Here is a 22,800-nt window from a genome sequence, read left to right as displayed (position 1 = left end):
AATCATCAGTTACAAAATATTTCCACTTAAAAAGTATCCCGGCATTTCAAATAAATAATAGGATATATAAAAACAATTCATAGTCGATATCCTAAAATATTTCCTCTTTTATTCAACAAAAGGGAGGAAACAAATCCATTTTTCTTTGCAGCCATTTAAAAACATCTTAAGTAGCATTTTTTTGTAAATAAAACAATAAATAGCTAATGAATAATAATAAATAAGTCTTAAATAAATAAATAAAAATAACGGGCCTACAGCACACATGAATAGCCATAATTAATAATCAAATAGATACACAGCAAAAGTAGAATGATTCTACAAATGAGTCCTCGAAGTGCAACGCCACAATGCTTATAGATACTATTGACATGACTAAGTGAAGATGGGAGATGTCGACTACCTAAGAGAGTCTGGTTAAGACTGAAAGGGGTCACTGTACTGCATTCTAAGTTTTGTTCTGATATTCTCGCCCTCGCCTTGCATCTGCGTGCTTTAACACACCACATTTCAACTTTAACACTTTTTTTCCCCACCATATAGCTAGCACACGCAATTCACATACTCGTCCTCACACCCGTTTCTTCACAAACTGACATGCAAACAACAACAAATGATAAACTAACGCAACGACAAACTCGTTCCCAAATGATAAAACTTGATCAGATACTCAAACAGCTTGGGGGTGGGGGTGAATGTATGCAGCATGCCTTGTACCCCGCCCACAGTGCTTCAGTTTTCTCTGTTTACATTTTTTTTTTTTTTATTTCCATCTCTCCAACATTTTACACCTCGATGCCCTTCACAGCCTGGTTGATGGACTCCAGCAGGGCCCGGTTTTCAGGGTTCTGGTAGCAGTCCTTGTTTGTGAACATGTGCGTCAGCGTGTCCACATAGGTGTCAAAGTTCTGCTCAGACATCGGCTCCTGCTGGATGGAAGGCAGGTACATTTTTCATAAACGACAAGCTTTTTATTTTATTTTTTTATTGGAACTGGGCTTTAAACCAACTAAGTCTCGTTTATAAAATAATGATGTTTAAGTTGGATGTCACCATATTCGCTATGTCTTTTCATAGAAGTGAATTGCATGTATTAAAAACGTTTTTTGCACTTTGCAAACACCATTTAAAGGGGGTTTTAAAATTTCATTCATAATAAAAAATAATATTTGTCCAGCTGAGCGAACTTCTCTGTTGCAGTTCATCCGACGGCCACCAGGGGAAGGATCCAACTATCGGATGCGTTTCCAGATTCGGTGCGATGTAAGCCTTTATAGGGTGTTTATGTTAAACTATGTATTATGACCCATTATGACAGGCTCTTGTATATACTAGCTTTTCTGCCTTTGCGTAATTGCCTTTGATGTAATGTTTATTCATATTTATGGCAGACATGTGACTCCCATTTCCTCTTTCTCGTCTTACCATGGTTGGCAGGCGGACATTAGCCAGGCTCTGGATCAGGGCCTGGCTCAAGCCGGAGAGTTCTAGAAACAAGGCCTCATTCCTCTCCTCAATCTGTTTATTCTCCTCTTCTAAGCTCTTGAGGTTCTTCTCCATGGAAGAGATCTAGAGGAGAAAAAAACCCACATTTAAGAACACATCACAAGTAGAACACACTGGAAATAAACACCAGTTTAGTTTAATTTTAATGCATTGGAATTGGGAAATAACGGCTGTAATTGGGTGGGACAGACGGCCATGTCACAGCCGAGACTTACCATCGGGGTTAAGACTATGTCATTCTAGGTGTTCCCTTAAACGACACCATGCCAAAGTAACTTAACTGCGCCAACTCACCTGGGTGTGCATGTTCATCATGTCCGCCTCCATCTCAGAGTTGGACTCGTTCAGCTCACTAATCTCTCTGTTGAGCTCCTTGATATCCTCATCATTGTCCAGCACTAAACCCCCCGCCCACCCCCCCAAAAAACAAAAAAAAACAAAACATTGTTCAGTTAGAAAACTAATGTTAACCCATGACGCCAGGAACTTTATCCAGTCCGTATATATAAACCCTGGTGCTAGCCCGAGTTTAACTAACTGTTTTTGCGGTAACATTTTACTGCCACGTAATTGCATTCTGGGATGCATTTACTGCAAAAACAGGAGGTGCCAGAAACTGCTCTCAGCAAATCAGATCTGAACCAAACTGCACTGCATTGAATTGAACTGAATTTTGTCAACCCTCATGTCCCTAATTACCTTAGATTGTAATTACCATTTTGGAAACTAAATGGGCATTGTCAACATTTAGCCAGGCAATTTTATGAAAACCACAAATCTTGCATGTGATAAATGCCTGACATGTGTCGTCACGTTCGAGGGTTTTCGGTTTTCTCAGCACATGCGATGTCTCATTAATCAGTATCATCTTGACAACGATGAGACCAACAGATGTACGTCATTGTGCTGTATAATTGTATCTCATATATATATATATATATATATATATATATATATATATATATATGTATATACCTTCAAAGTTACATTGACTGTAAAAATTGAATGCGAATCAACTGTGTTTTTTGTCTTTTTTTCCCATAGCTCCATCACACTGATCTTGCAGTAGAAACAAACATTAAAGGTTAGGTTTGACATTTTTCAACCCAGGCCTGTTACAACGTTGGTTGCCATAATTGATAAACTGTTCATAACACAAGCTTGCCCAACTTAACTACTGATAATTTACTGTTCTGCTGCACCTTCTCACTGTGCTTAAATGCAGTCCAATGGGGCAAAGGTTTAAGCCTACCTTCACCTTCAGCTCATCCACGCCTACGCAAGAGACTAGAAACAAGAAGTTGGCGGCTTCCCACTAGGAACTTTCTGTAGCCAGCATTACGCTTTGGACTTGTTAAAAAAATGTACTCAAGACTTTGTGTAATTATAGTGTGAGTTGCATATTTTGCCTAAAAACAAACTAACTCTTAAATATTTGCCCCATTAAGCACAGTGGAAAGTTGCAGCAGATTGCTAAGTTTCTCAAGTATCAGTCAGAGAGGTTTTGCTCAGAACATTTTCAGAGGGCCTGGCTTGAAAAATAGACAACCTATCCTTTAAGGGAGAGGTAAAAATGCCTCAACAGTGAGACTTACCATCGCTGGCCCTGAATTTAGCGGTGATGTATTCATCTTCGGGGAACTTGGCTCTCTTCTTGTTCGCAGAAGCTCTGGGGCAACCTGAGAGACTGGTGGGAGATGCAAGATGTCAATGAGGTGAGAGGCAGACTGAAAGGCCAAAAGAAAAACTAAACGTACAAAGAGTTAACAATATCAACGCTCTTGTGTTTTCGTAAGCAATGTTTTGGGTGGGGACTTTTCGTGGTGTAATATTTTGATGTATTGGTCAAATTTGATTCTTGGTCATGACCAGATTGTTGGTCTTCAAATCAGATATTTGCTATGTCATTGACTGAATTACGTCATTACTGTTGGGAATTGAATTATTCAGTCATAATAATTCATAATATACTGACACTTAGAAGAATTGAAAGTATATTTCACTCGAGGCTTGTGGTACTCTGATTCACAATAAGAGTACCACTCCGGGCCCCTGAGAATGCTACCTGCGATGAGTGAGGAAGCTTCCGTTGGCGTGCCCCGATCCATCACAGCCCGGTGTGGGGCAGGTGGGGCCCTCTGTCTTGAAGGACTTCCAGGAGAACGGGGCCCCATTAAGAAGGCCCTCTTTCTGCCGCCGGGCCGCTAGCGGACACCCATAAGCGCTCCGATGGGTGGCGTACTTACCACTGATGTGGCCCAGGCTGTCGCAGCCAGGAACCGGGCACCTAATTGAAGCCAAAATATGTACAAAGGTCAAACAGGCTGGAGCTGAATCTGATCACTCACTGGCTGTTTACTGATGGGATACATCAGTCAATTGGGATAAGATAAATACATTTAAATAAATTAAATAAAAAATTGTAATTAAATAAATTGGGATCAAGACATTTCAAAGGTGCAATCGGTAACAATGGACAATTAGCGACTAGGGTTGCTGTGGTTACCGGTGTTATCGGGTTTTGGAGCATACACCGATTACATTACTTGCCCACCACCCCACCGTTGTGTTGTTTTTAATAGAAATAAAACCCATTTAGTTAAAATACAAACATAGTCACCAAATACAAAAATTCTAATTTGTAAAATACTAAGCGTTTTATCAATACTTAGTCGGACTCTACAAAACTGAAAGTGAAAGCGCCTGCTTCATGCACCCACAGCAGAGTCGCAGCACAAGTTAGATTTCAATTATCACAGGAGGAGAGAAAGAAGGCTCTAGAAGACCTCAGACCAGGTCTAAATCGGGACCCGTCTCCCTCTCCTTGCACAATTTGTGGCCGCGATCTCCGTCTGCTGCTCTCTCAATAACACATTGAGAACATTGTGTTTTTATTTTAGATGTAGACCCTGTAGACTGTTCATGCATATATGAAGTGAAATGTCTTTGCAACGCACCCAGAGATTATACACAATAAGCTGTAAAAATACTAAAATGTGTTCGTAATTGACCAACTGCATTCGCAAAAACCCACTGCTACATTATGGACAATTTACCCAACAAGCGAAAAAAAAAAAAATTATTTACCACGTGAAAATAAAATTTACGTTTATTCTCTGAACCCTAAGAATAATATTAGAATTTGAGAATGAAATTAAAAAAAACTGTCCTTAAAATTACATTTTTTCAGAGTGAAAAGGATAAGGGCCACATGAAAGAATAAAAGAGAATACAATATTTTGTGGACGGTTTTTCAATTTAAGTACAATTTTTAAGGGTCGGTGTTAACTGTTTGTTTTTTTGTTTGTTTGTTTTTTAACATTGGAGAACATGAAGATGAAGATGCCGGCGCCAACCTTAACAGTTCTGAGTCCTCCTTGTCATCCTTGGTGGGCGTCAATTTCACTCCTCCTTTCTTGGCGCGGGGGCACCCTGAAAGGCTGCCAAAGAGAGAAGCGCATAAACCTTCTACATCATGTTGGATAATCCAAAACAAACACAAAAAAATTGTTAAGACACCACACTGCACTTTCTTCATCCAGACCAAGCAATCTAATGCTGAGACGATTTCCGACATGTGAGCAGACGTACTGTACCTTCTGTGGGAAGCGTAGTTTCCCGTGATGTGTCCTGATCCGTCACAACCTGGAGTTGGGCACCTGAGAAGGCGATGAGAAGCAGCTTAGACCGAATGCTAGGTCACATCGCTTTTTGCTTCAACAATGATATTGAAAGATAAAAGTCGGAACGGTTTGGGATCCACCCACTGAACCTGAATACTGCTATTTTTCCACCGCTGCAGATTTAATATCCTGAAAATAAACAAATATATATATATATATATATATATATATAAACATTTTTTGATAAATTTAATGGTTCAAAATTGATTGTATGACATAATTCAACTAGCTTTGAAGAAATACAGGCATATTCATATATCTTCCTAGAATTTTTTTTATTCTAGCAAATTCTAGGGATTTCTCAACGTGCCATCACACATCACTCTGAAGGAAGAAATTTCAAGACGGCTTTCCTTCATTTAAAATAACAATGTTTTTCAGATGTTTTTTTTCAAAGACGACATTGAGTACAACTTAAACTATCTACTTGGAATTTTTTTGAAGGCACACAAGTAACTTTTTTGAAAATATTTGACACCCTCCTAAAAGAAGAAATTGCAGGACATCCTTCCTCATGATGACGTCTTGCTACCGAATATTTTTTTATATATTTGTTTTATATTACTACAAGATCAAATATATCCCAAGATTTTCTTATTTTCTTATTTATTAAAAATGAAAAGAGAAAGAGGGAAAAAAACAATGTCTCACTCCATTGGCAGATAGCTTTGCTTGATTTATGTGTTTTTGACCCTTTCCCCCCCTTCCCATGTGATTTTTCCCGTCTTTTATTGACATAAAATATTTTTCAGTGTGTCGTTGGCTCCATGGGGATAAATGAGGTGAAATCCAATTCAAACAAGGTGGAGAAAACAGCTTGTAGCTGTGGTCAGTTCCACCCACAGTTAAATGCCTGTGCTATACAGTGAGTACGCAGGCTGGTGTTTAAATGAGGGAAAGACAGAGCAGACATACTTCAGTTCAGCTGTGTGGGCAGCCATGAGGGTCCGAAGTGATTTATCAGCGAGAGGACAGCCAGACAGACTGGAAGATATGTTAAGACAGCAACAGAGAAGGAGAGAGAGAGAGAGCGAGAGAGCGAGAGCGAGAGCGAGAGCAAGAGCGAGAGAGAGAGAGAGAGAGAAGATTAGACTGAGAAAGGAGTGCAGTGTTGCAGTAGTGTAGCATGGATAAGGAGAATGCCCGTAAGTTCTTTTAAACCCTGATTGTGAAAAATACCCATTGACCAGAGAGGAGACAGAGAGAGGGGGAGAGAGAAGTAGGTAGGGGTGTCCCCGAAAATGGAGGATTTGTGCTGCATCCGGAATGGCACATTAGCATATTACTTAATACGCCCAATTAGTGTTTAGTATCTCTGAAACCATAGCATGGTCAAATAGTTATCATAACGGACATATTATGGCTGTTCAACCTGTGATGTGCTGAAAGGAAGTGCTGCGGCTATATGACAATGTAGCATGCAATGGAGCAATTGTTCTTTTTTTTTTACTTGTGTACTAAAGTACGCTGGAAACATGTAGTATGTAATAGGCTAATCCGGATGGGGCACGGGTTTAGATTAAGATTGTGACTGATTTTAAGATGCCTGTTTAAGAGTTGGCATGCAAAATAGCTTCATATGATCTCAAACCGCTCTTGTTGATTTTGATTCGATTGCAGAAGTCATGAAATAAAAAAAATATTTGTGGTCAACTGGTTACACAAAATGCAGGCCTTACCTGCGATGCGACGCGTAGTTGCCTGTGATGTGCCCGCTGCCGTCACACCCGGGGGTAGGACATCTAGAAGGTGGTAAGTAAAGGGTAAGCTCATAAAGCAGTTCACGCCTCAAGACTTAAACTACTACAAAATTAAAAGGCCATACAACATTTTTTACGGCACTCCACTTGCACAAAAAACATAAAAACTGGAAGCTTTTGTTAAAATGGTACCGGGCTCGACTTTCAAATTCAGCATTGTAAGCAACCGCCTGGGGCCACACCAGCAGCCAGGTTCCCCAAAAGGCCTCCGAGCACATTAAATATTTTGACGCTATGAATTCCATGATTTCCGAGTTTTACCCAAATGCACCAGTATTACTTTAGTTTTCAGCATTTGAACGAGGGGGAAAGTAGCAACAGCCTCCTACAACTCTCCCTTCAGATTATTTATGTTTTCTTTACTTTATTGTTTTTCATGTTTTATTATTCCATTTCATGTAAACAGGCTTGCTTGTCTTAGCAACTGGCTCAGTGAGGAGGAAAAGGAGAAAGGTAGCAGCTTATTTATGGTTTAAAATGCATTTTGATAAAGATTATTTAGTATTTCCGTTTTCAATGATCAAATCATAGTCGGCTACAAATGAAAACCAAATACTCTTAAAATAGAAAAATCATTCTTTAGGGTCAAATCTTTGTCAATTTTAAAAGTGGATTAATCACACTAATATGTGATTAATCAGAATTCATTATTTTAATCGTTTGAAAGCCCTAGTATATAAATTCACATAAAAAACCCCACAAAAATATGATTTACAAATTATTTTTGGAAATATCAAGGCAGAGGTAAGGTCTTTATTGTCCATTTTCCTATGCACTTTATATTGATTAAATAGCCTACAAGTCATTAACGTTGACCTACAGCGATAGATTTTTGATAAAATATGTAGTGACAGCACCCAGAGCCGAGGACCCCCTACCCGTGTTTGCCTTAGGCCTCACTTAGTCCGCCCCTGAATGGTAATCGTCATAAAGCGGGGTATGATTCTCATAGCTGGCACGCCCACACACCAAGAAATCAAAAAATGTCTTCTTCGTTCTACCCTTCTCTCTGATATATCTATCTCGAAAAGTCCTATTACTAAGCCCCATTGCTAACCACACGCCTGTTTTCAATTTGAGAGAAAACTTGAGGGGGAAGCAGGAAGTTACACTGGCTGGAGGCTGACCGTGGATGGAAAGCATCTGGTAGGTGGAAATGGTTTTTCTTTTAACAGTTTGAAGGTTTGAAGGCCACTCACATGAGAACCTCTTTCTTGGCTTCTTTGGTCTGGAACTTGACCTTGTAGCTGGAGGTGGTGACCTCACCGGGGTACTTCCTCTCCTCCATGTTCTCCTGGGCCGCGTCGTCTTCCTCAGCGTCGGAGGAGGTGTAGGAGGGCACAGTATACTCCATCTGAGAGGGCGCAAGAGAGAGCAGGGGGTTAAAACTGATGATTACACATTGTTACTTTGCATCTTTTTTTCTTTCCACCTGTACTTCTGTTGTCGTGTCTTCCATTTCATTCATTCATTCTTTGTTCCTCCCCTCCATTTTTTGCTTCTGTCTCTGTTGTCCATCCTTGAGTTTCTTCTCTTCCTCTCCCTCCCCTCCCCCTTAATTCATTCTGTTCTTTCCTTCCTTTCCCCTCCCCTCCTTCCTTCTCCTCTGGCTACCATAGGAAGAAGATTGTCATCTCACCTCATCCGGGTCCTCGTCCTTTGCGCCACTGAGTCTGGTAAAATCGAGAGGGCCCTCCCACTCTGCGGGAGTGGCGCCTTGTGAGGACGGGCCCCCGAGATGTTGGGAGGAAGTGCAAGAGGAGGACGAGGATGAAGAGGAAGGCTCCGGTGATTGCACACCCTCCTTCTTGTTCTTTTTCATGCTCAGGTCTAAGGTGCCGTTCTCGTCTACTTCAATGTCTGCTTCCTACAAGGTTTAGAAGCACAGTTCAAAAACGCAGGAATGTTTCATTTAAAAAGCTACCAAATTATTTTCATTGCTAGTAGTACTGGAATACTACTGGAATTACCCTTATTAAGCTCAAACCAGTCTTTATATGTTGTATCAAAAGACGAGACTAAAAACAGGAAAATGTGCAACTTCATACTGGCAACCTACTGTAAATGTCACTGGATGTACTGCGGCAATTGCAAAAAAGTGGTTTCAATAATATGTGATATTATTATTCGAAACATCTTCATAAATACACTAACATAGGTGCATATGATGAATTTCCTGTTTTTGTCAAAAAGGATATTTAAAAATTTAACAATATATCAAAAGGCTTAAAAGCTTGCCCCTTTGGACTGCATTCAAGCACAGTGAGAAGCTGCAGCAGTGTGGTACGTTTGTCAGACATGAAGAATTCGATGAGGTTGTGTTATGAACATAGATTGTTATAGATTAAACATGACAGGTAGCAAAATTTTATTATGGCCTGGGTCGAAAAATGATGAACCAAATTCCTATTATGAGCTCAAAGTTCATTGTGGTAATATTTTTCTTTCATAATATTTTTTTCTTATTCCCAGAATCTCAAGACAACTCAAAAATAATTTCTGTCTCACACAATTTAAAGTATGTATCCTGGAGCAACAAAAAAAAAGTATTTAATAACAACGGAATGGAGAATATACTGCAGTAAAAAAAGTTTGCTTAGAGTACAGACTTTTAAGTTCATAAGAATTGAAAGAATTACTGTCTAAAATACATTTTTAACTTTAATGCAATGTAAATTCCAATTACGCTTGAAAATGTGTTTACATGGGCCATGTACTATACATGTATACATGTTACTGCATATGCAAAGATATTTTCCATTGTGACCAGGAATGTATGACCCCAGGAGTTTATTTTGCTTGCTTAGTTCCATTAAGGAGCCTTGCAGTTTGTGTCCATACAAGTCAGTCACAGTGAATTGCAAGCTATCCGAGTGTAAATGAATTATGCAACTTATCAAATGCCAATGTCTCTTAGTCGCATTTATTCACTTTTACTTAGGTAGCAGTCAAATAGCTTTGCAACAGGTGGGGTGTGTGTGGACTACAATATTAAGATGGATTACAGAAGTGGTAAGCAATTCCACTCTATCTACCTTGCTATCTGGCTCTCTCGGCTTGGTGCTAAGATTCTCGGGTCTTTCCCAGCAGCGAGTAGATAAATTGAGGATGGCGGTGGCGGCCATGTGAGCGGCCTCCGCTTCATGGTTGTAATCATAGCCGCTGGAGGACGAAGCCGAGGAACCGCTTTTAGCGTAGCCTCCGGACAGACTGTGGCTGGGGGAGGAGGCCTTAGGGAATGGTTTTGCTGGGGTGGAACGAGCAGAGAGAAGAGAAAAGTACACAAACTGTTAGGAAAATGTGTCCTAAAGACACGTATGTTATGAGCTTATAACAAGCAACTGATTTTGTAAATTTAATTTATACATCCAATTAGCTAGTCAGAGCCTGCCATTGACTCTAAAATTGCTAAAATGTTGAATCTTCCTCAAACAAAATGGATCACATGAATTACATTTCCTCTCACTTTTAAAGGCTTTAGGTGATGTTCCGCTGGCACTTGGCATCTTTGGAGCAAGCATGCGCTTGCCAAACACCTGGACGTCAAAGCTTGCATAGTCGAAGGACACCTTGGAGTATTTCTCCAGCTCCTTGGCCAGATTAGCACGAGGTGTGGCTGGCACCACGTTAGGCCTGTAGGTGCCGTACTGGGGGATCTCCAGTTGCTTAACGAAACACATGGGCCTACACAGAGAGAGAGGGTGGGGGATAACCAACCAGTCAATGTGGATGGAAAATTATCACATCTGAATGAAATGGTGAGAGAAAGCCACTTGATCTAAGTTGTCTGTATGTATAACCTGCTACCACTACCCTTGCGAACTACTTCTCTGTGCTGTTGAAATAATAGTTAGAAATAGTAGAACGTAAACTATCCTGCTTGGAAAAACTCACCGGAGCACTCTGTCGGAGTTTCCTGGAGGGGTTTCGCTGACTGAGGCCTGGGTATGAGGCTGTTTGTCATAGCTCTTGTTCAGCTTTGCTGCTGCAGCAATGGGGCAGCCAGACAAACTATATATGGCATTGGAGATGGACAAACCAACTGTTACGCCGCTTAAGAGTCATACGGCTGTAATGTCAATATACAATATACATTTGGGTAGCTTAACCATGATTTGATTCTCTGGTTAGTGTTCATGTGTTTACATTAACAATAAAAGTTTTAAACGTTTTTTTTTTTTTTTATGCACAACAGATGTAGGTTGTAGGATGTAGGTAGGATGTAGGTTTTTCTTTAGTTTATGGATGTGTTTGTATGGCAGTGTGTGCAAATGTGCATTCCTAACATATCAATTTTATATGTTATGTGTGTGTGTGTTCACCTGCGGTGTGTGTTGCGGTTGCTGTTGACATGCCCTTGTCCTGTGCACCCTGGAGTCGGACACTTCAGCACATTCTCGTGCATGGCCAGGACTACAGAAAGAGAAGATAAGATATGGTATGGTGAGGTAAGGTACAGTAATAGTTCCCAACATAAATCACTGTGACAACAGTTGCTCAAGGTAGAGGGGGGAGGGAGGGAGGGAGGGGAGGACAGGGGTGCTTATGTACTTACTTGTACTTTCTTACTTTCTTTATGCCATGTTGGAAAAATATTATAAAGCCCAATAAACTTTATAAAAAAATCTAAAAATCAAAAAGAAAACCTAAATAGAAATAAACATAATAACAGTGAAACTGTCATAATAATCCATGACATATATGGTATATAGCATTACATAGCTATAGAATACAAGGTTTCCCTATGTATGTAAGCTATGTAAGCTAGATGTATTTATAGCTATATGTATGTGTAGAAATACTGCATGTATGTATAGAAATATGTATACAGCCTCGGGAATCACTAGTTCGATCCCGACTTCTCCTGGTATTATGTCGAAATTGTCCTTGAGCAAGGCACTGGATCCCTAACTGCTCCTTGATCTCTGAATTTCACCCTTTTTTGTTATTTTATGCGCATGTATGTCGATATACTATTTGTTTAGATATGTGTATGTGTATAATGTATGATGTACTCACTCTCGGGGGGGATCCGGTCCTTGTGAGGGCACCCAGAGAGACTGCGGTGGTGGGGGTACAGTCCCGTGACGTGGCCCGTTCCGTCGCAGCCAGGGGTGGGACACTTGACTTCTTTCTTGTCTGGATGTGGACAGAGGGGGATGGACACTGGAAGGTTTAGCATTCTGCCACCAATTGTAAATCATTCACAGATGAATGTTATTTAATTACACTTCTTCAAGATTTTTACATTACATTTAGCAGACGCTTTTATCCAAAGCGACTTACAATTATTCAAACACCGACAGGTGTTTGTGCTATCGTCTAGCCTACTTTAGAATTGGGATAAAAAAAAAAGAGCGATGGCTTGCTGGACATAACACATACATGATCATTTACCCGCAGCACTTTGTTGCAGGTTGATGACACTGCTGAGAAGCTTTTACCAGCATCTTGCCATCACAATGCATTGTGGGTCGCACTTGCATAATGTAGTGTAGCGAATAGTGTGGGATGCAGCTCAAGCCTACGGAACAAAGTTCATCCTCTGTTGTCATTCTGTCATACAGTATATCATGCTCCTACCTTTGCTGTAGGTTCCACTGCGGCGCGAGGCCGCAGCCAGATCCGCGGCTTTGCCAGAGGCCCTGTCACAGGGGCTGTGGTAGGGCTGGTAGTCTGGGGAGCGCCTCTCCTCACCCGGCGCCCTCACCTCCTCTGCCTTCATGGCAATGGCCTGCTCCAGCAACCCCAGGTTCCCCCGTGTCATGTCCCAGTTCTCAGAGTCGTCCGTGGCCTCCGAGCCTTCGGAGAGGTGTTCCTGCTCCTCCAGGCCCCCGTCTTCATCCCCCCCCGCCTCCTCCTCCTCCTCCTCCTCCTCCCTCCTTTCCACCTCTTCTTCGTCGTCTTCTTCGTCTTCTTCTTCTTCGTCTTCTTCCTCCTCGTCTTCCTCCTCTTCACCCTCTGACCGAAACTCTATGACCACAGTGGTTGGCGAGGCTTTGTTTGAGATTTCCTCCTCCTCCTCCTCCTCATCCTCCTCCTCCTCCTCCTCCTCATCTTCGTCATCTTCCTCCCGTTCTACCTCCACAGCTTCTCTAGGTTGCCGCTCTTCCTCATCTTCCTCCCCCTCGGCCCCAGGGGGGCTGACCCTCTCCTCCCTGAGTGGCGCCTCCGCCAAAGATCCCTGAGTGTGTGGACTCGAAGGTAGCGACGCCTCTGCCTGCTCCAAGCCTCTCTCCTTCACTTCCTCTTCTTCCTCCTCCTCCTCGTCCTCTTCGTCATCCTCCTGCCTCTGCTCCAGCAGCCGTTTGTAATCCCCACTGGAGTACTGGTGGTCTGAGTTCTCCCGGCCCAGAAAGTGCCTCTCCTCGTCCTCCCCCACTTCAACTTCTGCCTCCTCCTCCTTCAAACACCGCCCGCCCTGCTCTATGTCTTCGCTCACCGCGTCGGCTGTGGGTTCGAGCCCAGAGGGCAAGGCGTCCCCATGCTCCCCCTCCACCCCGCTTCTCTGTTCCTCCTTTTCATCTTCCTCCTCCTCTCCCCGCTGGTGTTCGGAGGCCTGCGGCTCAGTGGCGGCTTCCACATCTCTTTCTCCTGTTTTGCTGTCCTCTGTCTGGAATTGGCTCTTGGCCCCTGCTGCTGCTGCCAGTACCCTGGATTCCGCCACGTCATTAGTAATCGAGCCATGGTCTTCCAGTGTGGCGGTGGTGGTGGAGGCCATGGGGGTGGAGGTATTGACTGAATTGGAGGCCTCCACATCTCTTTGTGTTGATGGTGAGCAGGGCTCTGGTCAGTGGCAGAATGCGGTTGATATTGGGTTAGCGACATGCAAAAAAAAGGTGTAAAGATTACAAGGTCATATACAGTATATTAGTATACAAGCGGGACCAACTGTTTTAAATGGAAAGTCATATTTTTCTCTCACCTTTCACCAGCTCCTGTCGGCCTTTCGCTTTGTTCGATTGCTTTTCTTTGAGTTCCGTGTCCCCTTCCTCCTCCTCTTCCTGCTCCTCCTCCTCATCTTCCTCCTCCCTCTGTTCAGCCTCACTGCCCGCGTCGCTATCCACGTTAAAACCCTCGTCCATGGCCAGTTTGAGAGGCTGGCTGCTCCTCTTCTTGGGAGCCGACTGGTTCTCCTCTGCCTCTGCCTCCTCCATCTTCCTCTTTTTCACAATCGGGCATCCAAGTACACTGAGGGCAGGGGGCGGTTCAATGGCAATAATTCATCGGGGATCCTTGGGCCACATTCTCAGAACATGTTTACAATGACATTTGTTGATAAAGTCTTACTAACAAACGTTTTTTTGACAAACATTTCCATTTTTCTTATCATTCTTATCTCTCCTACTGTATTTGCTCAAAATGTGAGTGTGTTGGGCGAAAAATACATCAAAATGCAAATGTCCCATTCTTTATGAAACATCAGTTATCAGATAATAACAAAGCTTGTTGAAATTGATTAAGGATGATATATGAAGGACAGAAATTATGTATTTACTTTTATTTGAGCACTTGGCTAATCATGCCATGAAGAGAGTGTCATTCGAGGAATTTCAGAAGAGTGAAAGAATGAGGCCCATTATTTGGAAACACCTTTTTGATTTAAATGTGGCAGGTGGATGTTTTTTGGGCTTTAGCTTGTCACTATAGCATCGTCCATTCACTGCAAAGACAGATAAACACCTAAAACACCTACCTTCTGTGTCGTGAGTATCTCCCGCTAACATGGCCTTTGCCGTTACACCCTGGAGTCGGGCAGCTGTTACTGGATAGAGGAACCAGTGGGGAAACAAATGTCAGTCAATTTGGTATATTGCGTCGATCCAAATGCACGCTTGAGAAACATGCAAAACCAGGTCTCATGAGACAGAGCACATTTGAACGCCTGCTCACCTTAATTCCTGGCGTATGTCTTGCCCAACAAGTTCTAACGGCACTGTTGGTTAAAACAGATGCATTGATACATCTTGCCTCATAAGTATGACACAATACTACAATACTTATTTTTAGATAAAAATTAATAGATTTCTGTTCTTATGTTCCAGTGCTGCATATGCATGTCTAAACTGACCTCGGATGCCTTTGGACCTGGTCCTTGTTCGTGTTTCTGTGATGTCTTGGCTCATCTGTAAAAATGGGACAACGGCAGGGCTCAAAAATAAATTTACAGAACTCTTTCTCATTAATATAGTTTTAAAACATCTTAAGTGTCAACTGTCACAGACAGACTTCCCTACTTTGATTCTCAGGCTCCTCTTTTCCCACTTGGTGTCTGGCTCCCCTCTGGTCCACCTCTGGCTCAGCAGTTGCCCCCTGAACTCATTTTCTATTGAAACGGGACAGGTTGGGCATTGCATTGAAACAAAGGTGAACTCAAAACACTCAAAACTAAAACAGTTATTTAGAAGTGCCTGCATATCGTTTTGAATTGTTTTGTCTCATATATGTGACGTTGAAATAGGACATCACTACAACTCAGACATGTAACAATAATGATAAACTACACATTCCGAAGTATAGTGCAGGGAGACATTCATATATATATCATATTATCATATATCATATTATCATATAATAACTTATATGATACTGCTGGACTGTATACTATTTTTATAAGTACAGTTAAATTGGGAAAAAGTGGTTGTTTGTTTAAAAGCTACACTGTTGATACTCAGAAAGCTAGACTTCAAAAGTCTTGAGTTTATCCACCCTGATAAAAAAAACAAAAAACCACAAGCACTTTCAGATACTACTCTATAATAAAGAACGTTCGCACTAAAGCATCGTTGTAATGTGTGATACATAACTCGATCAGGAAATTCAACCTGAAATGGATCACAAAAACGCAGCTGGAAATGCAGGGTATGGGCTGCACCAGGCCTATTATTACAAATAAACAGGACGAGGCCTTTCATTTTCCCCTAAGCATCACCATGAGAAAGGGATCGGACCAATCAGCAATTAGGATGGGGTCGTAGTAGACTTCTTTTGCAAGAAATCATCTCGGCATTTTCACTCCCCTTATTCCGAATTAAAGATAAATAGGCTTATATATCACGTTGTTGTTGCTTTTTTATTCACACTGACTGTTCCTATGGAAATTATAGCGTCGATTTGGACTGAGAATAAAAGTCGTTTCGAACTACATAAAAAAACAAGGTTAGGTAACCCCTCCTACCAAGGCAGAATAATTTACAAATTACCTACATATATCAAATATATAAATATATTTCGGGGTGGGGGGGTTGTTTTCAAGTGAAATCCAGGCCTGGTCCTACCGCAACTTCTGCACGCGGCGTTATCGAAGCTGTTCCATATCGATATTCTCTCAAACTCGCGCACGGATCAGCGTCAAATCCCTTCCCGACTCATGGGCCCGGAAAAGAAGCCAAGTTAAAACGCGCTTTTTCGCTTCGCCTTTCTCACGGTGGAGGGGGGGGTATTCGCTTACCTTTCGCTCACGGACTATTGTTCGCCCCCTCCCCCAACGTTGTGACGTCACCGGCACGAACCAACCTCGCCACATGAAACGGGGAGGGCAGGACTTCGCGTTTTATTTATTATTAATTTTTTTGAAATATATGGCTTTAATTCACGACCCCAAAAATTAAACTAAATTAAGCTAAATCTTTCTCGGACGTCGCTTCGAGTTGTTTCAGTACCCGGGACAGAGGCACACTGGTCTGGGCTACCGGGGGGTTTCAGCACCACGGACAGCAGCCCGACTCGACTTGTGACGGAGGGGAGAGAGGACAGGAGGGAGAGGGGGGATTCTTCTAGTGTGACGTGGGAAGGAAAATATATGGAACTTTCTAAAGCAAAATTAAAGGATTTTTTTAGCCGTTACTTTATTTATAAAAGGAAGATTTTAAATGAATGAATGCATTACAAATAAACTAAAAGTAAAAAAAAATCTTTAGACGATTCTTAGAAAATTGTTCGACTTTATTTTCACTATCGTTGAGGTTTACCCGAATTGAAACCTAAAATTAAAAGTGGGCCTGACACATTGTTTCTGCGTGTGTGTGTGCGTGTGTGTGTGTGTGTGTGTGTGTGTGTGCGGGCGCGCCTACGCGCGCGTTCGTCATATCCGCTGCATGACGCTTTGTAACTCTTATTTTGAAAAGTGCCTTATGAATACAATTTATGTTACTAGTGCATGCCCGTTCACAATTTCAGACTTTCTAAGACATTTTACTGGCACAATATGTCAACGATACAGTCCTGTGTTCCACAGTGGAAGATAAAACTGACGGTTTAAGTCATACACCGGTGTAAGACACTCTTTGTGACGAAGTAGTAGAGCCCTGAAGCCCCGCCCCGCGCTGGCTCACTTTTCGCTGTTTATTGAAAGTTTATTAATATTAAACGTGTCGCAAGTCCAAATTGAACCAAATTCGACACTGCGCGTCCTTGGGTCCCCAACAATACGCCCGCCTAGTGTCAAGTAGATCGGATGAGCGATTGTCGAGATAATTGAAAGATATACATATATACAGATTCTTTCCTTTATAGTTCCTTTATTATAGTTAGAAGTTAGATTATTAAATGTATATTGGATGCTCTGTCACAGTCGGCGGTCTAATTCACGAATCATAAAAAAATAGAGATAGATATTCAATCACATTAAGATATTGCACTTCAAAATATTAATAAGGATCCACGCTAATTACAGCTGATTTAGAACAAGCTAAATATTCTTTTCTCTTGTGTGGGGATCAGTTGCAAAGCCCCCAAACTGCAAAATCTCTTAAAAAAGGGCGGATTCTCGTTTTGCACAGTGCACTGCGAGCGCCCCACCCCACACCACCCTACATTCATTTAGTTCTGCAAAGATGAATCTGATCTGGCGAGTTCGGCTGTATAAATATTGCATATAGGCCGAGAGAAGGCTCTCTGGACCGCAGCCCAACAGATGGACTCATTGACAGACATTGCACCCTCCCTCTCCCCCGGCCACCCCACACGCACCCACCCTGCTCTCCACAAAACTTCATAATACGACAGAGCCTGATGGTCTAGGGCGCTATAAGAGCCACTAATCCCCTGAGGACCTCAAAACTTTCCTTTGTCCGGAGCAAACTGTCGGGTGCAACTTTACACCAGGCCACAAAATAATGGAAATGAATAAAATAAATAGAAATCTCTCACTACGTCTTTATTTTTTTATTTCCAATTTAAACTATAGGTCTACAATAGCGACAAACCATAGATAGGTTCACTTAAACAACGTTTTACTTTTTTTTACGAGTTACTTTTTTTTTTTTAAATAGTACAAATAAAACAGAAAAACATAATCGCTGCACACCCCTGTGATGTGTTAAAGGGAAAAAGAAAGGGATATACTATTCGTATAAAAGCACACAAAACCTAAGGTTAAAAAAAGACCAACACGCATAACTAAGCTATTCTCGAGGTGACAGATGCTCAGATCACGTTTAGTTCCCAGCATTTGGAAGTGTTAGAAGTATTAAAAGTAAAATAATAATAATAATAATAATAATAATAATAATAATAATACAAGTAATAATAATAATAATAATAATAATAATAATAATAATAATACAAGTAATAATAATAATAATAATAATAATAATAATTATAAACACGGGCGCGCGCGCGCGCACACACACACACACACACACATACACACATACACACATGCACACACATACACACACACACACACACACTCGCACACACACTTACCCAGGAAAGTTTTACACAGCTTCATCTTTGCGGTAGGCGAATTTATCTCCCCCTTCCCAGGACACCGCTCCGGAAAAGTTAACAAACACTGAGAAACTTTAGAAACCAGGTCCTTCACTTTAGAAAAAAAAGGTTTGAAGAGAGTAGGAGGGGAGACGGCAGCCGCAGCTGTTGGAACCCGCCAATCAGTCGCCGCCGCTTTTGTCACCGCGAGCGGGAGCCAGCCAATGGGAGCAGCGCACTTTTGTCGGCCCGCCCCTCCAAAACAATGGCCATTGACAAGGGCAGCACAAAGGAGACGCCCCCCCCTCCAAACACACACCAGCGGTGTAGTATTTTACAGCAGTATTTTATAGTCACCTTTTAAAATAACTTTTTAAATCTTCTTAATATTTGAAATAACACTTTAAAATGTATTCTACACAGTTAAACAAAACAAACCACCCCCATGTATTCAGAGTACATCTATCCGAAAGTTTAAAGGTATGTGCCCAGAGACACAATGCCTTCTAAACCAGTCAGACTGTCCCTGTCCTTGTGTTTCCATGTCTGGCTCCGACACTCCTTTCCCGGTGGCTATACAACAGTTTTGCAAGAGAGCAGCATATGTCCTGACTTAATGTTCGTTTTCACCCTACCAGTTGGGACCTGGGTGCCCTGTGCATACCCCAATGACAGATGGCAGTGCAGATAATGATGCCCCCCCCCCCCCCCCGCCCCCGAGGGGTGTGGGGGGCGGGGGCCCATCTGATTGTAGTCCAGGGCATCTGCAGGGTCCAAGACCCTAAGTGGGATAGATGACGGGAGGGAGCCCATCAATGGTGAAGCCTGTGTGAATGGGAAGGGAGGTGAGACTTTTTCTTACTTTTGATGTTGGCATGTTATCGTTGCCATTATTATAAGGACTCAAATCAACTCATCAGTTCATCAGATGAGCCAGTAGACAGGATTCATATTGTAGTCAGTTAGGTCAGCAGACTGAAAGGGACCAGGGTCCCTTTATATACAACTTATCTTAAATATTATCTTACGTTAAATACTAATGAGGGATACCTAAACTCATGGGTGCTTTTAAATGTTTTCCACGAGAATATAAAACAATAGTGAGAACTTGATATGCCTGGTTGACATAGCAGCAACATAGTTACATCCATAACATTACTCTAGCTTTGCGTAACTCATTGAATGTATAAAAGCTATAACTGTGAATAACCCATTATATTAGGTTCTCACGTTTTTCAAAACCTGCTGAAAACTCAATAAACTTGAAAAATCAATAAAAAACCCCACTGAAGTATTCCCCTGTCAACTTACACAGCTTATTTGAGACCCCAAGATTTATAATTGTTCAGGCATAATGGCTGCTTGCCAAACCAGAATTCCGCTTTAGGATAAATCTTACCCGTGACACACACACACACACACACACACACACACACACACACACACACACACACACACACACACACACACACACACACACACACACACACACTCACACACTCACACACTCACGTACACACACGCACACACAGACGCTGATGTAAAAGCCTAATTAGAATAACAAAGACTGCTCACTACTATTCACAAAAAAGGAAAAAGAATAGGCAGTGCTTGAAGTCGGACGGTACACACCGGTATGCAGTACTGGCACTTCTGTGTTTTACTCTTTGGTGAACTGGGACTTTTTCTTGAGCACCGGCACTTCTCATAATCTGCCGGTACTCTGTTCTGCCCTCTCAAGTGAACAAATCCACTGGACATTGTTAAATATATCATATTATATTAAGTCAGAGCCCAATATTCTATTCTATTATCATACCGTTGCCATTCTGCATCGACTATATATGGACACTGATGGGGGATTTGTTTAGATCATGGGCGTCCTTTTTTGCACTTTCTATTTCGTATCTTTTTGGTGGAAACAGCTGGCTTCACTCATTATCTATTCCATCAGTTCTGGTGCCATCGTTGGTAAAGGCTGCGCACCATACTCTGGTTCAGGTGGATTAAAAACTCAAAGTTCTCATCAGGTTGAGAGGCATCAGGAAGTGATGCTCCGTTCCACAGGAACTCTGTCATTCGAGTCAGTGGTCAGCGTTTTAACATAAAACATAAAAACTACAGAGTAGTTTGAAGCGACAGTAGACGTGTTTTAACATCTATACAAAGGGAACGTTGTTCACCGTCACTGGTACGTGCCACAATGTTGGCGCAAGCGATCGGCTCTGAAGTGAACTTGTTTTTTTCCACTTCAAGCAACTTATATTATAGGCTTAAAGTTACTAAAAATAATACTTTTCAATATCTGCAATGTTGTAGATGAGGCTCTCTCTCTATATATATATAGTCTCTCTATATATATAAAGTCTCTCTTCAGTACTTGATTTGTTACAGTGTTTGACATGAGACAGTGAATAAGTTGCGTGACAGTCACAGGGTCAGTCAAACTCACACATGTAATGTTACGGCGTGTAATGTTACACTTTCAAGATTGATGGACGGCTCCCCACCCCCCACACACACACCACCCAGTACCCAACCTGCCTTTTATTCCCATCAGGCCAAAATTGGCATCTGTATGCAAATCAGCCCAATGGTATGCAGGATTAAAGGCAGCTGTTGGGAATCTAAGGGTTTGCTTAAAAAAGACACCTCAGCACTTTCCCACTGTATTAAGGGAAGAAACGTGTTTCATTTGATATGAAATCGATGAACCACTGCCTGAAATTTAAATTTTAAATAAATTCCTTTGGTCGTGATTTGTTTTGTTCTTTTTCATTTTGACTTTGAAAATAGATATCTGTGTTGATCGATTTTAGAATCCTCAAAAATAATATATAAGGTCATCTTTTTTTTGTATTTGATGTACTTTTATTAATAGTTGAATGTGCATTTACAGTATTGATTGCTTTTGGGGTCGAAGTTGTTTTGACAGTTAAAAGGCCTCATAGAAGATCAAATCAAATATAAATATATATACAGTATATATATACACCGATCAGCCACAACATTAAAAACACCTGCCTAATATTGTGTACTGTAGGTCCCCCTTGTGCCGCCAAAACAGCTCTGACCTGTCGATGCATGGACTCCACAAAACCTCTGAAGGTGTCCTGTGGTATCTGGCACCAAGACGTTAGCAGCAGATCCTTTAAGTCCTGTAAGTTGCGAGGTGGGGCCCCCATGGATCAGGCTTGTTGTTCCAGCACATCCCACAGATGCTCTAATGGATTGAGATCTGTGGAATTTGGAGACCTTGAAGTCTTTGTCATGTTCCTAAAACCTTTTCTGAACAATTTTTGGAGTGTGGCAGGACACATTATCCTGCTGAAAGAGGCCACTGCCATCAGGGAATACCGTTGCCATGAAGGGGTATATTTGTTCTGCAACAAAATTTAGTTAGGTGATATGTGTCAAAGTAACATCAACAACAATGGCAGAACCCAAGGTTTCCCAGCAGAACATTGTCCAGAGCATCAAACTGCCTCTGCCGGCTTGCCTTGTTCCCACAGTGCATCCTGGTGCCATCCCTTCCCCAGGTAAACTATGCACCCGGCCATCCACATGATGTAAAAGAAAATGTGATTCATCAGACCAGGCCACCTTCTTCCATTGCTCCTTAGGTGCCCATGACCCTCACCAGTTGTCCTTCCTTTGACCCCTTTTAGTAGGTACTAACCACTGCATACCGGGAACACCCCACAAGACCTGCCATTCTGAGAGATGCTCTGACCCAGTCGGTAGTGGAATTTGGTGAATAGGGGGAATGGAATAACAGAAGAAACAGAACAAGAAATATTTTTCCACAGTTCTCTCCATTTTCTTCTAAATTTTATTTGATATATGATCCCTATAGGTTGGCAGTCAATATGATTGGATCGAGGTGATTTCGAGAAATCGGTGTGGTACAGTATGTAGTATGGTTGACGGTTCTCTCACATACATGCCAGGTACATTTACATATACTGTACTAGGAATTTGTTCTGGTGAAGTTTTGGTGCATTCCATCATATCTCTTTATTGTCCCTGTACAAGTAGGATACAACAAAATTTGTCCTTTGCATTTAACCCATCCTATACCTAGTAGCAGTGGGCAGCCGCATTGCAGCACCTGGAAACCAACTCCAGCTCTTTTGCCA

The 22,800-nt window shown here is 41.8% G+C and overlaps 1 protein-coding gene across 1 annotated transcript; it reads right to left on the bottom strand.

The window, feature by feature from the left end:
* Window positions 1-785: 785 nt before the first annotated feature.
* On the bottom strand, window positions 786-15,270 carry myt1a (myelin transcription factor 1a; the record flags this gene model as incomplete). Its single annotated transcript, XM_080015365.1, has 22 exons — window positions 15,187-15,270; window positions 15,021-15,075; window positions 14,843-14,885; window positions 14,646-14,708; window positions 13,971-14,140; window positions 12,533-13,735; window positions 11,969-12,088; window positions 11,272-11,362; window positions 10,844-10,960; window positions 10,416-10,633; window positions 9,985-10,196; window positions 8,589-8,816; window positions 8,149-8,303; window positions 6,869-6,931; window positions 6,105-6,173; window positions 5,103-5,165; window positions 4,863-4,946; window positions 3,572-3,793; window positions 3,102-3,193; window positions 1,801-1,904; window positions 1,426-1,569; window positions 786-929 (listed from the first exon to the last, which is right to left on the bottom strand). The coding sequence occupies exons 2-22, from the start codon at window positions 15,073-15,075 to the stop codon at window positions 786-788; spliced, it is 3,660 nt and encodes a 1,219-aa protein (XP_079871491.1). The 5' UTR covers window positions 15,187-15,270.
* Window positions 15,271-22,800: the final 7,530 nt, after the last annotated feature.

This window comes from Zeus faber, assembly GCF_960531495.2.
Source record: "Zeus faber genome assembly, chromosome: 15".
In the NCBI taxonomy this organism is placed as follows: Eukaryota; Metazoa; Chordata; class Actinopteri; order Zeiformes; family Zeidae; genus Zeus; species Zeus faber.
This window is presented reverse-complemented; position numbering and strand designations above follow the sequence as displayed.